At 45.4% G+C, this 18204-nt stretch overlaps 1 protein-coding gene, 1 long non-coding RNA gene and 1 pseudogene across 2 annotated transcripts; all 3 read right to left on the bottom strand.

The window, feature by feature from the left end:
- Positions 1-559: 559 nt before the first annotated feature.
- On the bottom strand, positions 560-5890 carry LOC134083276 (palmitoyltransferase ZDHHC11-like; annotated as a pseudogene).
- Positions 5891-16446: 10556 nt separating this feature from the next.
- LOC134083284 (uncharacterized) lies at positions 16447-17063 on the bottom strand. The gene is made up of 3 exons (XR_009939722.1): positions 17002-17063; positions 16755-16836; positions 16447-16558 (listed from the first exon to the last, which is right to left on the bottom strand). It is a non-coding gene; the product is annotated as an uncharacterized LOC134083284 (long non-coding RNA).
- A 68-nt stretch (positions 17064-17131) lies between these two features.
- On the bottom strand, positions 17132-18016 carry LOC134083468 (palmitoyltransferase ZDHHC11-like). Its single transcript, XM_062539793.1, has 4 exons — positions 17897-18016; positions 17564-17716; positions 17317-17432; positions 17132-17215 (listed from the first exon to the last, which is right to left on the bottom strand). The coding sequence occupies exons 1-4, from the start codon at positions 17982-17984 to the stop codon at positions 17132-17134; spliced, it is 441 nt and encodes a 146-aa protein (XP_062395777.1). The 5' UTR covers positions 17985-18016.
- Positions 18017-18204: the final 188 nt, after the last annotated feature.

Raw genomic sequence — 18204 nt, 5'->3', positions numbered from 1 at the left:
GGATGTCTTCTGTGGCTGGGTGAGCAAGGGCCAGTGATCTTCTCCCCTCTCCCCCCAATGGGAAAGCATTTCCCCCCTCCAAGATCAAGATTAAGCCACATCCCAGAACCCAGACTCCCAGAAGATGTGCACCAAAATTAGGATATAGCATGTGTACACTTCCATGAGGCTCTTCTTATTTCCAAGAACAAATATCATGCAATCAATGCTCTGCTCTCTTCACATCCTGTAATACATAGAAGTGGCTCACTACTGTGGCTCAGATTCACCAGGGTCTGTTTCTTTCATGTTATACAACTGCTGAAGATGCACCCAGCAGATTATGTAATCCTTTTACCACTGGGGCCAGGCAGATGATACAGCAGAACACTGAGGTGTGGGCTGCCAGGGGCACCAGGCAAATGTGAAACCATCACGGCGTATGGACAAGCACATCTCCCACACCCCAACAATCAGATGCTATTTTTAACTGTGAACAGACGGAGTCATACACAGCCGAGCGAATAACCATGTTCAACAGCCCCATCATGTGGTCAAAAAATACCCTCCATTTGGACATGACAAAATCTTTTATCTTAACATCATGAGTGAAATACATAATACTCTTATGATACATTACTTGCTGTCAAGACATTAATTATTCCATAGTTCAAGTTAAACATGAAAAGTGATGACACTTTAGCACATTCAAGTATGCATTTATCGTGAAGTTAAATTAAGGCACTAGACGGTTCCAGCCAGGGTCCATGCATGAAAAGATCAGTGTAAACTTCAATCAAAGAATTTTTTTTTTTTATATATGTTCCAGTCAGCCATCATCCATATTCATCGTCAAAATTCAGAATAAGTGGTCATATCCATTGTTAGAAAACCAGGTCAAAAAATATCTTCCAATATCTTTTGGTTAGCCATATTCCATAATCGTTGTCCAAATTCGTCGTCGTTAGTCGTGTCCATTGTCAGATAGCCATTAGGGTTCAGGTCTAGAGGGTTTCCAGTCGCTCACTGCTGGGAGAGGGCCGACTCGGACCTTGTGTCCATGCTCAGCTGCTGCTCAACTGCCAAGACAGAGCTGGCCAGGGGCTGCTGGATAATGGGAGCCGCTTCCGCAGACTTCTCACGGCTCTGCTCTCCATCCACCACCACCTGCTGTAGTCCAGTCCAGCTGAGGTACTCACCGAAATCCTCCCCTAAAATGAGACTCTTCGTTAGGAAATTGAAGCCAAGACAAGTAGTACCATTATGCTAGGAATTGCATTTTACAACTACCAGTCTTTTATCTTCCCAAACATTTGCATCATAATATGGACCAACTAACACAACTAGCTTTCAGTGCACCATGCAATGAATAATTGGATTCTGAGTTTGTGAAGTGTTCAAAATCACCTGGCGTCATGTCTTTGGATGAGCTGGTGTTTCTGTACCATTCGTGCCATTGAGCTCCTGTCATTGAACCAAGACGCTTCAGCTGTAATACACACAGTTTTGGGACATGTCAAATGCAATGTCAAATCTTAAAATCAATTTGTTCAATGTTTCACAAAAAAACAATGCACACAGTGTTGGCACAGATGTCAAATGTCCAATCTCCAAAATAGATGTTTCATGAAAAAAAGTAAATTGCCCGTACCTCTGCACACATCGCCATAGAGATACGCAGGGCAAGTTCCCTCCTTTCATCCTGGTACTCCATACTACAAAGACGGCACAAATGCAGCTCAATAACATGTTCTGTAATCATAACTGATCAGTTGGTCTCATTAAGTTAAAGCCTCACCTGCTTTGACTGGCTTGACTGGGCAAAGATGATTCACAGTCCACAGATACATCCACAGAAGGCTGTGTCTGAAAAAAAAACCCACAGAGCAACGATGTAGTCTAGCAAAATGTCCTGCTCAACCAAATCAACTGCTATAGGGAGCTAAAACAGAGAGGAGTCTGTCTTACCTTTGCTGATTCTGCACTTGTGGGTCGGGATTGCTTCTGTCCCAATTCCAAATCCCGATCCATCTCTTCTTGCCGCTTTTTCATCATGTACTCGTACAGTATGTGGTGAGCTTCTTCAACACTGTACACATAAAGAAACAAAATGTTAGCCATTTATGCAACACGTCAGCCATTTGTGGCCTTCAGGGCAGTCCCGTCTTTCCTTTCTGATTATCATATACACCTGCAAAAATACCTATTCTTCATACTCACAGAGAAATATATGAAATCCCAGCAGGTGAGTCAGAACCACCAAGAAAACCAGCGTCAGTAAAAAGGTGAAGCAGCTCACTACCAAGAGTCCAGCGGAACTGGTGTGCACAGGAGCCAGTGGGAGGAACACCAACCATGTCGAGTTATTCAGACCTGGACAGACAGGTACAGACTGAACAGATAGCACTGTGCCGCATGACATACACGTGTGAAAGTAATCTGAAAGGGAACATCCCTTTAGCATGTAGCCAGCTAACAGTCAGGGCATTATTATAACCATGGAGCATTCAAACTAATGCATGTTTGCTCAGAAAGCATTCGACCAGTCCTCTTACCCTGAAACTGAGGGGCGGTGCGGAGTATGGCCGGGTTCAAAGAGTGCTCAATGATGATGAACAAAACCATGAGGAGCAGCAGAAACATTCCAATAGCAGCAGTCACAACGGCCACAAAGAAAAACCTGCAGGTTGGACCATTAATAATATAGTTAGATCAAAGAAGACACATTCTAATCCATACAAATATCCAGCACCACATCCTAGAACAGGTCACAGGACGGTAGCAGGTAGGTAGCACTGTGACATTAAAACCCAGAGCATGCAGTCATTACAAAGAGACTGCTCATGACCACATGTCTGAAGAGGAACAAAACAGTGGTGCTGAAAGTGCCCTGATGGCAACCAAAGAAACACATTATACTCAAAGCCAAGTTTCCTCTTACCAATAGTTCCTCCTCCCCACACAATTATTCATATATTTGCAGTGGTGGTCAAAGTCTGTAACACATTTGTTGCAAGCCTTGCAGTGTTTAGCTCGAGGTCCCCTGCAGATAGCAAGCAACACAAAGGGGAGAGAAACAGCACAGAAGTAACATGGGGATGAGAATAATTCATGGTCATGCACAATCTTTGTGAAAATAAATCACTTTGAAAGTAGATAGAAAGTAAATAGACATCTGACGAGGACAATACACTCACACGTCAATATCAAAGATTTTACAGTGTAGGTCAAGGATGACATGTGCATGTTGGCTTTTGTCAAAGGTCGGCAAGGTAGAGGCGTAGTTTCTGGCGCGCACAATGGGTTCTGCTGGGTCTATCAACACAGCTGCAATGTGGGTAACCAGGTGAAGAACAAAGAAAAATCCAAGATGCTGTGTAGATTGAAGTCAAGGTAAAATTCACTTGGGAAGAGAACGATTGGAAAGAGAAGTATTCTGTATATCAACCCACCTATTTTTAAAAAAGGGAATCACAGATAAGCTTCTGATTATTGTCTGACATTTGACCTCAGACAGAGAAGAAAACAGGCAAGGCCCAGCACTGCTTACAAAAACCTCATAGAGTGTAGAGTGCAGTCAGCTCTCCATGAAACACCCATGTGCCCACCAATGCGCTAGTGTGCACACTGACAGCCCTGACGTCAAGAGCCTATCAACCCCCCAGCATGCCACAGCAGGGCTGTGTGTGCGGTGGCCGTCTGGGAAAACGAGGCTCCTGGAGGCACAGCCAGCACAGCTGCCCTGACTCCCTGCCAGCCACGGATCAGACCTCTGCTCTCATATGGGCCTATATCGTCGGCGGGGGGCCTCCCGTCGCCGTCTGTAGGTGGGGGGGTGGGGTTCGTGTCGGCTCCATTCGGCAGTGGCTCTGCGTGGGCGTATACTGGCGGTCTGATCAGATGTGCACGGTTGTGCGCTTTGTGGGATGGGGGGACGGGGGAGGTGGGAATGCTGGGAGTGGATGGCGGAGGGGAGGGCTATGTTGCGGCATTGTATTTGGATTGGCCTTGCGGTCCGGGCCTTCTTGGGGTGGTGTTTCTAGAGTGGAAGTCCAATGATTTTAACGATTTTAATTACATTACACCAATGTCCAATGATTTTAACGATTTTAATTACATTACATCGCCTCCCTACGCCTCCCTACGCCTCCCTACCCTGTTAACAGGATGACAGGATGACACGTCCAAAGACATGAAGCATTCTGGACTTTTGCTCTGGGGGCGCTGCTTCCGGGGGGCCTGGGCGGCGGGTCGGATCGGATTGTGTGTCCTGGTCGGGCCGTTGGTGTGTGTTCGTGCGGTGTTGTGGATGGGGTGGGGCTGGCGCGGGCCCCATTCTCTCTGCTCGCGGATGGTGGTGGGGGGTTATTTGTGGATGGGTGGCGCTGCCTGTGGGCGGACTCTGGCTGGCCATACTCGGCCATGCTGTTTGGGCGTGCGGTTCAGATGTGGTGTGTGGGTTCGCCTGGGGGGGGGCATTGTGGGTGGGTGGATGTTGTGTGCGTGGTGGACGATGTGCGGGATTCTCTCTTCGGGTTTAACTGGGTAACCTATTCCGACGCACCTGTCCCCACAAAAGAGGTGTGTAAAAGCGTTTTGTAAACCCTCTATAGTATAATCATTTATATCACTATTGATATACTTATTAATACCAACCATCATGACTTACAGTAATACTAACACACTCTATTTCTCTTCCCTTTCCCCTATAACTCACCTGTGAGGTAAACCATTACCAGCCATCAACCATCTCTGTGCCTGTCCCTCATCACACCTGAAGTCACATCCCTCTGACTGCCCTACCATCGCCATTGCCTTCGCCATCCCTATGACTGCCCTACCATCACCTGCTGTGGTTCCCTGCCCGAATCTTTGGCCCACGCATCCCAGCGACCCATCACTTTCCGAAATAACTAATGGATTACTAATGGACAATCTATTCCCTACACTGGACTATTTGAACTTTCATTGTCATTGTTACTTTCAAACTACAAATGACTGTACTGTAACTGACCCAAGGCAGATGGGTTGGGCCCTTGAGTCGTGGATCTGTCTGAGGTTTCTTCCTATATGTATCTCCAATTCTAGGGAGTTTTTCCTTGCCCCTGTTACTCATAGGCTCTCTTTGAATGTCTAACACTCTGTAAAGCGCCATGAGACATGTGTAATGTTTTGGCGCTCTATAAGCAAAATGAAATTGAAATTGAAATTGAAAATCTCAGCCACGGCCAACGCCATCCGCACACTCCCAACGCCATGGGCCAAGAGCGCAACACGAACCATTCCTATTCAGATGTCAGGATGATCTTTAGGGACTGCGAGCAGACAAACCAGCACTTTGATAGCTTGGTGCAGCCAGCATCACCAGCCTTCGTGTTGAAATGCAAAATCCAATCAAAATGGAGATGCTTAGAAACTACAAGTGAGTGTTGAAATGTACAGAAAACTGACCAGTGATTGACAGTGGTGAAGGATTAGACCACATAAACAGTTATATTTCTGCAAGACACATTGTCCTACCCTTTTACATATGCAATGGTGAAAATAGGAAGATGAACACGGAACTGATCACACGCACCTGTCCACCCTAAGACATCCTAAGTTGCTTTCAAAGCTCATGCATCTAGGCTACTCACAGTACACAGTAAAGGATACACCATAGGCCAACGAGTCCCATGGGGAGGGCAGCAGTGGGATGTAGATCCCAAATCCGACAACAACCAAGTAAATGTAGGTGAAGTAGGAAACCAGCTGCTGGGGCGAGGGTCGTGCGGACCAGCCGTTGCGGCGCGAGCGCGGTGCAGGGGTCACCGGCTCATTGCAGCTGCTCCCGGGGGCCGGCTCGGTCCGCCTCAGGTGCTGATCGCAGCACCTCATATCTGAAGGGAGGGAAAGGGTTGAGGTAAGGGTGAGCTGTGAAAGCCAGAGTTAATACATTTGTTCCTCAATGTATGTGTCCCTACTTAAGAGTCAGCAGGAGTAGCCTACAAATGAACACAAAAAGGTTAAAAAGCTCAACAGATGGAAAATCTAGTAGTTTACCAGAAGTATTTTCTTGAAGCTCGAGAGAATCATGTGAGATATGCCTTGAGATGGCGTTCTATCGTGCTAAATGAAAGACAGTTGCCTTGTAAATTAACTCGTAAATCCCAGGCTTCCAATTTACTCTCACTGTGATGGTGACACCATAAACGCAGCTTTGCATATGGCCACTGACGCCGACGATGCCCAACACCTTCGAAACCACCTAACTTTATTATGGCCAGAAATTAATAAGATGTATGAGCGAAAGTCTAAATAGGTAACAGGCTTCAGTTGCTCTTGAAAACTATGAGGCTTGGCCATATTCAGGCATGCAAACTGGTCAGGGGTGAAAAAGGTGAGACTCTTCTCCGACCAAACCCCCCCCCCCCCCCCCCCCCCCCCCCGAAAAAAAGAAAAAAAACATGTAAACAAATATTCCAAAGTGTGAGGGACCTGCTTTCTTTCTTTCTTTCTTTCTTAATTTCTTACTATCTCTCTCTTTCTCTGTGCTTATGTACTTATTATGTTCTTATTACACATTTCTGATGATTTCATAGGCCTAATGGACACTTAAACTATCAGAATAAGGAAAAGTCTGAATTTGTTGGACCAAACCAGGTAATCAATAATCTTGCTTGAGACACACACTATTTCAAACTAATATAATTATATAAAATAGGGTAGATAGGCTTTAATTTTTCAAATTGTTTTAAAACGTTTTAATATGCAGCCTAGGCTACTACAGATTGTGGTTTTAGGCTATATTGTGCTAGTGTGTTTAACCAACCAATAAAGTTATGTGAACTGTCTTCATAATACACGTTAAACTGTAGGCTACCTGTAGGCACAGACTAGGCTACTGATCAGGGTCCTCCTGTAACTCGCCAATCAAATGTAAATTTAATTTACGCATGGCTTACGAACTCGTAATGATCCGGGTGTAACCGAAACTTGTTGCAAGTCACACACATAACTCAAACGGTTACGTGCGTTACGTGTGGTCTGAAGCAGTCGCAACTTTTTTTGGCTACTTTACTATTATAGCGAATCATTTGAGTTGCGTATTTTGCGTAGGCTTTGCGTAAGGTCTATGCGCAGTGTGCTTCGAGTAACAGGGCCCACTTTTCTTAAAGACAGCATTATCATGTCAATCAACTACGTCTCTGGACAAAACGAACCAGCACAGTTTATGAGCATTAATTCAACTGTCACATTAGCCTTTGATATACTGATAAAGTCTGCCTATTTGCTTCACCTTTTGCCGATCTAGATGGAAAACTGCACGCATTCTTCATCAAAAGAACTCGTTATGTCTATACATGTTTGTCTAATTTCGCTAACTTTCATCATTAGAAGAAAACCTGTGCTACCACACTAATCTCAGCGTCTTTTTCTAATAGAAGTTGAAAGTTTTAACTAGCCCACCTGTGAAATCCCTCGGCATCTCTTCTCGCCAGAATCACTATTCCACCTGACATCTCAGACGCATCTATCTGCGCTCACAACAGAGGTTATACTTGGCGTGCGCGTTCTGTTAGCGTTGCGTCTTTGTCTACAATTAGCTTCCACTAATGTTTATTAAACGCATAGGGGCTATATTCACGCATCCCTTGCTGATCAGACACGTTTTAAATGCGGCTCTAGAAACACCTCAAGATGCGTTAGCGTCTGCGCATGATTTCTAAACTCAGTTGTAAATTCAATTCACCTTGAAACTTGTAGTCCCTGTCGTATTCCACACTTTGTAGAAGTAAATAACCACTGAGATGACTTGCTAAAAGGAGCCTCGTTTATTGAACGGTTACTTGGAGCTAATACATAGACTGAACTGTCAATCAGGATGCGCTCAGTGTAAGGTGCGTGGTCACGCCCTTAGGACCCTATTGACATTCTAAGGTGCCTCTGGCACGCCTGAGCTTATTTCATTTCATTCAAATGTTACATCTCCCTCTTTTTGAAAGAATGACAATGTAATGGATTGGAATTGTTCCTAATGCATACAGTTTGAAATACATTACTTTGAATGACTTACATGTTCCGAATAATTCCTATTCTTGAGATTAAAACATTGTTTGAACAATCAGAGCTGTTTCAATATATCCATCTCATATCATTTCATATAATTTCTATTCCTGTGACATAAACAACAACGGTATGTTTTCTATTCTTATGACTAAAACATTGTTTGAACTATCAGAGCTGTTTCAATATATCCATCTCATATCACAACATTTCAAACATTTCAACATTACCATGAACATCATTTTTCTCACTCTTTTTTTTTTTTTTTTTACATTTCAACATTACCATGAACATAACATTTTCGTTGTCTTTCTTTTTTTTTTCTTTTTTTTTTTTTGACATAGGGCAGCGATCCGCCTACACCCTTTACAATTCACAGATTCAGGACAGATCGTGTCTTGACCTCTCGTCCCGACTTTGTGCGGTATGACTCTGTGTTTGTGATTTCCGGAGTGTGTGAGTCAGGTAAGCCTGGTGTTTCTTCATGTGTGCATTGTGTAAGTGAGTGTGATGTTTCCTCTGGTGTGTGCTCTGTAGGTAAGTATGGTGTTGGTGTTTGTTGTTGTTGACTGTTTTGTTCTTGGAGCTCAGCATCACCTGAGCTGGCTCTGCTTTCAGACCAGTTCTCCTTGGTGGTCCGAAGGTGTCTGCGGTTGCGGCGATACACCTGACCCTCCTGGGTGCGAAGGATGTATGACCGCTGTGTGTCAGCTGGCTGGACAACGACTGCTGGCCTCCATCGGCCCTGTTCCTGGAGCCTGATGGACTGTCCGATGTGTAGCGGCGGTAGCGGTCTGGCAAACCTATCGTAGTACTTCTTTTGATGCTGTTGCCTTTGCTGTCGTTTTGTATGACCATCCTTGTAGCTAACAACCTCTGGCTGCAGCTGCATGTTTGTGCTTGGCAAGACTGACCTGAGCCTACGACTCATCAGCAGCTGTGCAGGAGACTTGAAGCTGTCCACCGGCGTGTTTCGATATTCCAGGAGACCGAGGTAGGGGTCTCGTCCATCTGCTTTGGCCTTCTCCATTAGAGCTTTTGCTGTCTTCACAGTCCTCTCCGCAAGACCATTTGCCTGGGGGTAATACGGACTGGACGTGACATGTTCAAATTCCCAAGACTGAGCAAATGCCTCGAACTCTTTTGCTGCATATTGGGGGCCATTGTCTGAGACGACAGTCTCTGGGATGCCATGCCTGGCAAAGGCAGCTTTTAGCTTGTGTGCAACTGATGCCGAAGTGGTGCTTGTAAGTCTGTCTAGTTCAAAAAATCTACTGTAGTAATCCACGGTAATGAGGTAATTCTCACCTTGCCATGCGAAGATGTCTGTTGCCACGACCTGCCACGGTCTGTCAGGGATGCGGTGAGGAATCATGGGCTCTTTCGTGTTTGCTGGTTGGTGTTCTTGACATGTGCTGCAATTCATTACCATTGTCTCTATGCTTTTGGACATTCCAGGCCAAAACATAATGTCACGGGCTCTTTGTTTACATTTTTCTATGCCCATGTGACCTGTATGGATTTTCTCTAGCATCCTACCTCGCATCTTAGAAGGAATGATGATTTTCTCCCCCTTGAAGAAGATGCCATTCATTTCGGAGAGCTCGTCACGGTGATTCCAAAACTCTCTCACGCTGAGAGGGCAGTTCTTTCGGTCACCAGGCCACCCGTCTTGAACAACCTTCTTTAGCACTGTGAGTTGTTCGTCGTTTTCGGTTTCTTTTCGGATCTCAGACAGTCTATCATCACTCACAGGCATGCTGCTGAACACAGTGTGCACCTGTACGTCCATGCCTTCGCTCAGGCTGCTATCAGTAGCGGCAAGAGATTTCCTCGACAGTGTGTCGGCGACAGGTATGTCCTTGCCTGGACGGTGCGTGATCGTGAAACAGTATTTTTGCAGTTGGAGGATCATTCTTTGTAACCTTGGCGGTGCTGCAGCTAGTGGCTTCCTGATGATCGACTCCAAGGGCTTGTGGTCTGATTCCACATGGACGTGACGACCATAGGCATATTGGTGGAAACGTTTGAGACCGAACAGTATTGCATACATCTCTTTCTCGATCTGGGCATAATTTACCTCGGTCTCTGTGAGAGACCTAGATGCATAACTGACTGGCCTACCTTCTTGAAGCAATACAGCACCTAAGCCATATTTAGATGCGTCCACTTGCAAGCTGAGCTCTTTGTCAGGATCGAAGTAGGCGAGGACCGGTCCCGGTTCCCTGGTGATGACGTCCTTCATCTTCTGGAACGCAGCGTCGTGTTGGCTGTCCCACAGGAATTCACTGGACTGCTTGAGCAGCTGGCGCATCGGTGCATTGATTTCTGACAACCCAGGTGCAAACTTTGCCAGATAGTTCACCATACCCAGCACTGTTTCCAGCTCGGCACGGTTTTTGGAGGTTGCATCATCCTGATTGCATTGACTTTATCTGGGTCAGGCTTGATGCCTTCCTGTGAGAGGCAGTGACCAAAGTAACTGACTTCCGTAGAAGCTATGACGCTTTTTTCTGGGTTGAGCCGGACTCCTTTCTCACGAGACCTCTGGAGCATGGCGCGCAAGTTTCTGTCGTGAGCATCCTTGGTTGGACCATATACGAGGACATCATCCACGATAGCCACCACGCCCTCGAGGCCCTGGTAGGTCTCATCAATTTTTCGCTGAAATTCGTCTTGAGCTGATATTAATCCGAAAGGGAGTCTCAGAAAGCGGTATCGCCCGAATGGCGTGTTGAAAGTAGTGAGCTTGGACGAGGCTGTGGTGAGCTTGATTGCCCAGTACCCTGAACGTGCATCCAAGACACTGAAGTACTTAGCGCCTGCCAGCTTATGTGTGATATCCTCCAGTGTGGGTAGCGGGTAGTGTGGCCTTTTAATGGCTTTGTTTAAGTCCCTAGGGTCGAGACAAACCCTTAGCTTTCCTGTGCGCGGCTTCTCTACTACTACTAATGCATTGACCCACTCAGACGGCTCAGTTACCCTAGCGATGATTCCTGTGTTTTCCATGTGGTGTAGTTCCTTCTGCAGGCGACTGCGTAGCGCTATTGGAACTCTTCTAGGCGGGCAAACGACAGGTGTTGCTGCTGGGTCGAGGTGAATAGTACACTCTCCTGGGAAAAGCCCAATTCCCTGAAAGACGTCTGCAAACTCGTCTAATATGGACTTTTGATCCACAGCAGCAGTGACGGACAGTACTAGCTTAATCAAGTCTAAATCTAGACATGCATTTAAGCCCAGGACCGGCGGGGCCTTTGTGTCCACTATGTAAAAATCCAATGTCATGCCACGCTCTTTGTATGCACTAATTATTTTGCACATGCCTTTAACAGCAAGTGGCTGTCCACCATATCCTGTCAGCATGCGTGTTGTAGGTTGTAGTTGCAGCCTACATGTCTCGTGCAACTGGTGGTATAGACTCAGGGGTATAACGTTAACTTGTGCACCAGTGTCTAACTTAAATTTGGTAACAGTGCCGTGTTCCCCCAGTTTAATATCGGCAAACGCCTGCTCAGAGTCTGACAAGTGCCCACGCTTTGTAATTGCATCAATAAACAGTTCATCTGTCTCACCGTTTTCATCTTGGTTCACTGCATGCACGGATCTCCTGCTTGTGGATTTGCATACTTTCGCGAAGTGGTTGAGTTTGCCACATTTAGCACATTGCTTGCCTCTAGCAGGACAGTGTTCATTGTCTCTATGTGCTCGTCCACCACAATAGCCACAGTTCTTGCCGTACGTCTTTCCTGTCCCAGCTGGCTTCCAATCTCTGCTCACTTTGTCCGGTTTGCGAGCTCCTCTCGTTGCCTCTCTGGTTGTGTGCTGCTGCTGCCTGTGTACAGCGTGCACGACCTGATCACGAGCGCAGCTCGTGGCGCCATTTCCAATGGTGCGCGTCTGTGCTTAATGCTAGTTCGTGTGACCTAGCAATATCCATAGTTTTATCGAGCGTTAAATCCGAGCCTACACTCAAAAGTTTCTCTCTGACTTTGGACGATTGTATGCCGAATACAATGCGGTCTCTGACCATTTCGTCCTCGTTTGCATAAGCACAGTCTTTCACAAGTAATTTTAACTCAGTGGCGAATTGTTCGAGGGTTTCGTTAGCACCCTGAACCTTCTCATGAAACTTATATCGGGCAAATATGGTATTCTTTTTAGGCAACACATATGCTTCATAACGATCGTAGTACGTTTTAAGCTCTTTTGCAGCATCTGCTGTCAATGTCCAAGTATTATAAATGTCTCTTCCCTTCTCACCAACCCAAAGAAGTAGGTAGCTGCATTTCTCCGCTTGGTTCTTGCTCCGAAACGGTCCTGAAAACATGAGTTCCACATGCTGCTTAAACTTTTTCCACTCTCCTGGCAAATTCTGCGATTCCCAGTTAATTTTCGGCGAAGGTACTCCAGCGACGTCCATCCTCTATTCTGACACCATGTCGTATTCCACACTTTGTAGAAGTAAATAACCACTGAGATGACTTGCTAAAAGGAGCCTCGTTTATTGAACGGTTACTTGGAGCTAATACATAGACTGAACTGTCAATCAGGATGCGCTCAGTGTAAGGTGCGTGGTCACGCCCTTGGGACCCTATTGACATTCTAAGGTGCCTCTGGCACGCCTGAGCTTATTTCATTTCATTCAAATGTTACAGTCCCCACATGCTTTAAGAGGCCACCATCATCCCAGTCCCTAAGAAATCATCAGTGAGCTGTATAAATGACTACCACCCTGTCGCTCTGACCTCTGTTGTGATGAAGTGCTTTGAGAGGTTAGTTAAAGACCACATCAGTGACATCACATCCTGTCTATCTACTGCATTAGACCCACTTCAGTTTGCTTATAGGTCTAACAGGTCTACAGATGATGCTGTAGCTTTGGCCTTGAATACTGCTCTCTCTCACTTGGATCAGAACAACACGTATGTACGGATGCTCTTTATCGACTTCAACACCATAATACCATCTAGGCTCATCATGAAACTGCAAGACCTGAACATCAGTCCCTCCATATGCAGCTGGATACTTAATTTCCTAACAGGCAGGCCACAGGCAGTACGGCTAGGTAACATCACCTCCTCCAGTCTAACACTCAGCACTGGTGCTCCACAGGGTTGTGTGTTAAGCCCTCTGTTGTACTCACTGTACATATATGACTGTGTGCAGCCACTGACAGCTCCAACACCATCATTAAGTTTGCTGATGACACCACCATAATCGGCTGCATCAAGAATGGTGATGAGTCTGCCTACAGAGCAGAGGTGGCAGCAATGACATCTTGGTGTCAGGATAACCGTCTGCTGCTCAATGTAACAAAGACCAAGGAGCTGATAGTGGATTACAGGCGGCTGCAGGGAGAAGAACACACACCCATTCACATCGGGAGTGCAGCAGTGGAGAGAGTCAAAAGCTTCAGATTCCTGGGCATTAACATCAGTGAGGATCTGAGCTGGACACACCATATTGGTGTGATCACAAAGACAGCGGCTCTTCTTTCTGCGACGTCTGCGGAAATTTGGCATGGACCACAAAATATTGACCAACTTTTACCGCTGTACAATAGAGTATTCTGACTGGTGGCATAACATCATGGTATGGTAACAGCACTGCCCAGGATCGAAAAGCGCTACAAAGAGTTGTCAGATCAGCGCAGCGTATTACAAGGACTGAGTTACCATCCATCCAGGACCTCTACAGTCAGCGATGCAGAAGAAAGGCCAAACTCTCTCTCTCTCTCTCTCTCATATCTATTTATTTCTTTTTCTTTCTAATTTATTTCTGGACACTTCAGCACGATGAATTTCATTACTTATAAATTATTTTTTATGAGCACATGACAATAAACTTAAACTTGAAACTTGACTTGAACTTGAACTTAAACTTGGAAACTGAATGGTGTACATCTGTATCTGTACAACTTACATCACACAACATACATACTCAGCAGACATAGTTAAGTCAGTCCAATCAATTGTAATCAAAGACACATTACACAAAAGAAAGCCCATGTACAAGCGGACATTAGATTGGAGGGGGAAGTGCATCCATCAGCTGTTGGCAGTGGTGCCTGGTTCAGGAGACTGGAGAAACTCGTACGGGTCGTGCATCATCTCTGACTGATCTCCAACACCAAGGTGTGCTGGACTCCCTGCACAACACAGGATGAAAAGAGAAGTTGAGTCGTCATCACGACAACTGACATAACAAGGACATCTCAAATTGTGTATCTGTTTATATTATATTTGGGTCTATTGATGTGGATATTAAAAGATAAAGGTATTTAAAAAAAGTAAGTAGGTAATGCGTCTGTGGAGTGGATGGGTGTGGGCATTGAATGTAATGACAGGCCTTGACTTCTGGGCCTCCCAGGGCACTACTCTGCGTGGCCTTCTTACCCAGGTGGTGCTGGTCTCGTTCGGAGGCGTTGGAGAGGGAGGACAGGTTGGAGGAGGGCCTGGAGCCCACCCTGTCCACCTGTGTGTCCTGGAACTCCTGCAGGAGCTTGGCAGTGTCGTCAAAGTGCTGGTGGCCTTAGTCATGTTCCGGCTCTTTCTTCACCGTCTTACCTGAAAGGGTGCAGGGAGGGCAGGCAGAGAGGTCAAGACTGTGAGCTTGGACATATCAAGAGACATGTCAGGGTAGCTCTTCATAGACATGAAATCCAGCATTGAGCTGCTCTCTCCTGAGGTCCCACTTCCATCCTGCTGATATGATGCACAGCAATGAACACCATGATGATACAGTGATATACATGATGAAACAGTTAAGTGCGGTCACACTATAAATTCATTTCTGATTGGACGAGAGGCATTCCATGAGTCATGATGAGAGGTGATATCTCAGGACATCGTCTCTCAAGACTCTTTATAGTTTCGCATTTTGCATCGAACTGGCTGCTCCACTCATTCAAAGTGAGAGAGCAGCAATTTAATAATGACACTTTTGACAGCTAGTGAGAAATAAATTATGCCACTCTCACTTGTATCATATTGCTTAACTATAAGATATGAATGTGCTGGATTGCTGTTCATAAACAAGTTATTATAAAGCCTGCTTACCTCAGAGATGCTACTCTTGGTTTCATCTGGTGTAGCAGACATGTTTCTTTTCTGAAAAATGAACGACACCATACCATAATTTGATGAAACATGTTGTAGCAAATATTGTTAATTTCCATCATAGTTCCTGGCCAGGTAGGTGGAACAATAAAATACTCACAAGGACAGATGGGGAAAAAAGGACCATAGTAGAAAGTGCGCTTTCACAGCACACCATTATCGCGCGTTGGATAATGGCACTGTCGCGACGATGGTGAATGAGACACTAAACAATGACTTAATAATAATAACTGAATATTACCTTCTTAAGACTTAATGGGCTACTTTAAATGGACTATTTTCATCCATCTTGTAGCCTAAACAATAGCCAAAATGTACAGAACATGAAACATAGACCTAATGTCACAGTCCGGACTTGAATCCCCACTTAGTCGCTGTGAGGCCTCTGCTGTTCCTGAGCTCCATTCCGGGTTTTCCCTCTGTCCTGGCTCCCGGTTGACTGACAGGGGAGTTGCCCAATCATCAGCGCCTGCACTGTCACACCTGTTGCCACTCTCTTTGTCAGCCCTGGTATTTAAGCAGTGCCAGGAGAAGCACTCTCTGCCAGATTGTCTCGTCCTTCACAGTGGATTCTTGTGGTTTGCCCTTGCCTTTTTGGATTACCCTTTTTGACCAAAGCTTGTGGACTTGGCCGGACTGCACCCTCCTTGAGACTCTACACTTCCATGAGGCTCTTATTTACAAGAACAAATATCATGCAATTGCTCTGCTCTCTTCACATCCTGTAATACATAGAAGTGGAAGTGTCTCACTATTGTGGCTCAGAGTCACCAGGGTCTGTTTCTTTCATGTTATACAACTGCTGAAGATGCAACCAGCAGATTATGTAATCCTTTTACACTGAGTGAAATATACAATACTCTTGACACATTACTTGCCGTCAAGACATTAATTATTCCACAGTTCAAGTTAAAAATGAAAAGTGCTAACACTTTCGCACATTCAAGTATGCATTTATCGTGAAGTTAAATTAAGGCACTAGACGGTTCCAGCCAGGGTCCATGCATGAAAAGATCAGTGTAAACTTCGAAGAAAAAAATGTTTTTATATATGTTCCAGTAAGCCATAATCCATATTCATCGTCAAAATTCAGAATAAGTGTTCGAAAACCAGGTCAAAAAATATCTTCCAATATCTTTTGGTTAGCCATATTCCATAATCGTCGTCGTTAGTCGTGTCCATTGTCCGATAGCCATAAGGGTTCAGGTCTAGAGGGTTTTCAGTCGCTCACTGCTGGGAGAGGGCCGACTCGGACCTTGTGTCCATGCTCAGCTGCTGCTCAACTGCCAAGACAGAGCTGGCCAGGGGCTGCTGGATAATGGGAGCCGCTTCCGCAGACTTCTCACGGCTCTGCTCTCCATCCACCACCACCTGCTGTAGTCCAGTCCAGCTGAGGGACTCACCGAAATCCTCCCCTAAAATGAGACTCTTCGTTAGGAAATTGAAGCCAAGACAAGTAGTACCATTATGCTAGGAGTTGCATTTTACAACTACCAGTCTTTTATCTTCCCAAACATTTGCATCATAATATGGACCAACTAACACAACTAGCTTTCAGTGCACCAAGCAATGAATGATTGGATTCTGAGTTTGTGAAGTGTTCAAAATCACCTGGCGTCATGTCTTTGGATGGGCTGGTGTTTCTGTACCATTCGTGCCATTGAGCTCCTGTCATCGAACCAAGACGCTTCAGCTGCAATACACACAGTTTTGGGACATGTCAAATGCAATGTCAAATCTTAAAATCAATTTGTTCAATGACATTTCACAACAAAAACAAAGCACACAGTTTGGCACAGATGTCAAATGTCCAATCTCCAAAATAGATGTTTCATGAAAAAAAGTAAACTGCCCGTACCTCTGCACACATCGCCATAGAGATACGCAGGGCAAGTTCCCTCCTTTCATCCTGGTACTCCATACTACAAAGACGGCACAAATGCAGCTCAATAACATGTTCTGTAATCATAACTGATCAGTTGGTCTCATTAAGTTAAAGCCTCACCTGCTTTGACTGGCTTGACTGGGCATGATGATTCACAGTCCACAGATACATCCACAGAAGGCTGTGTCTGAAAAAAACCCCACAGAGCAACGATGTAGTCTAGCAAAATGTCCTGCTCAACCAAATCAACTGCTATAGGGAGCTAAAACAGAGAGGAGTCTGTCTTACCTTTGCTGATTCTGCACTTGTGGGTAGGGATTGCTTCTGTCCCAATTCCAAATCCCGATCCATCTCTTCTTGCCGCTTTTTCATCATGTACTCATATGTGGTAAGCTTCTTCGACACTGTACACATAAAGAAACAAAATGTTAGCCATTTATGCAACACGTCAGCCATTTGTGGCCTTCAGGGCAGTCCCGTCTTTCCTTTCTGATTATCATATACACCTGCAAAAATACCTATTCTTCATACTCACAGAGAAATATATGAAATCCCAGCAGGTGAGTCAGAACCACCAAGAAAACCAGCGTCAGTAAAAAGGTGAAGCAGCTCACTACCAAGAGTCCAGCGGAACTGGTGTGCACAGGAGCCAGTGGGAGGAACACCAACCATGTCGAGTTATTCAGACCTGGACAGACAGGTACAGACTGAACAGATAGCACTGTGCCGCATGACATACGTGTGAAAGTAATCTGAAAGGGAACATCCCTTTTGCATGTAGCCAGCTAACAGTCAGGGCGTTATTGTAACCATGGAGCATTCAAACTAATGCATGTTTGCTCAGAAAGCATTCGACCAGTCCTCTTACCCTGAAACTGAGGGGCGGTGCGGAGTATGGCCGGGTTCAAAGAGTGCTCAACGATGATGAACAAAACCATGAGGAGCAGCAGAAACATTCCAATAGCAGCAGTCGCAACGGCCACAACGAAAAACCTGCAGGTTGGACCATTAAAACTAATATAGTTAGATAAAAGAAGACACATTCTAATCCATACAAATATCCAGCACCACATCCTAGAACAGGTCACAGGACGGTAGCAGGTAGGTAGCACTGTGACATTAAAACCCAGAGCATGCAGTCATTACAAAGAGACTGCTCATGACCACATGTCTGAA

This window comes from Sardina pilchardus, chromosome 6 (genome assembly GCF_963854185.1).
Source record: "Sardina pilchardus chromosome 6, fSarPil1.1, whole genome shotgun sequence".
Lineage (NCBI taxonomy): Eukaryota > Metazoa > Chordata > Actinopteri > Clupeiformes > Clupeidae > Sardina > Sardina pilchardus.
Note: the sequence above shows the minus strand (reverse complement) of the source record. Positions and strands in the feature narration are given on the sequence as shown.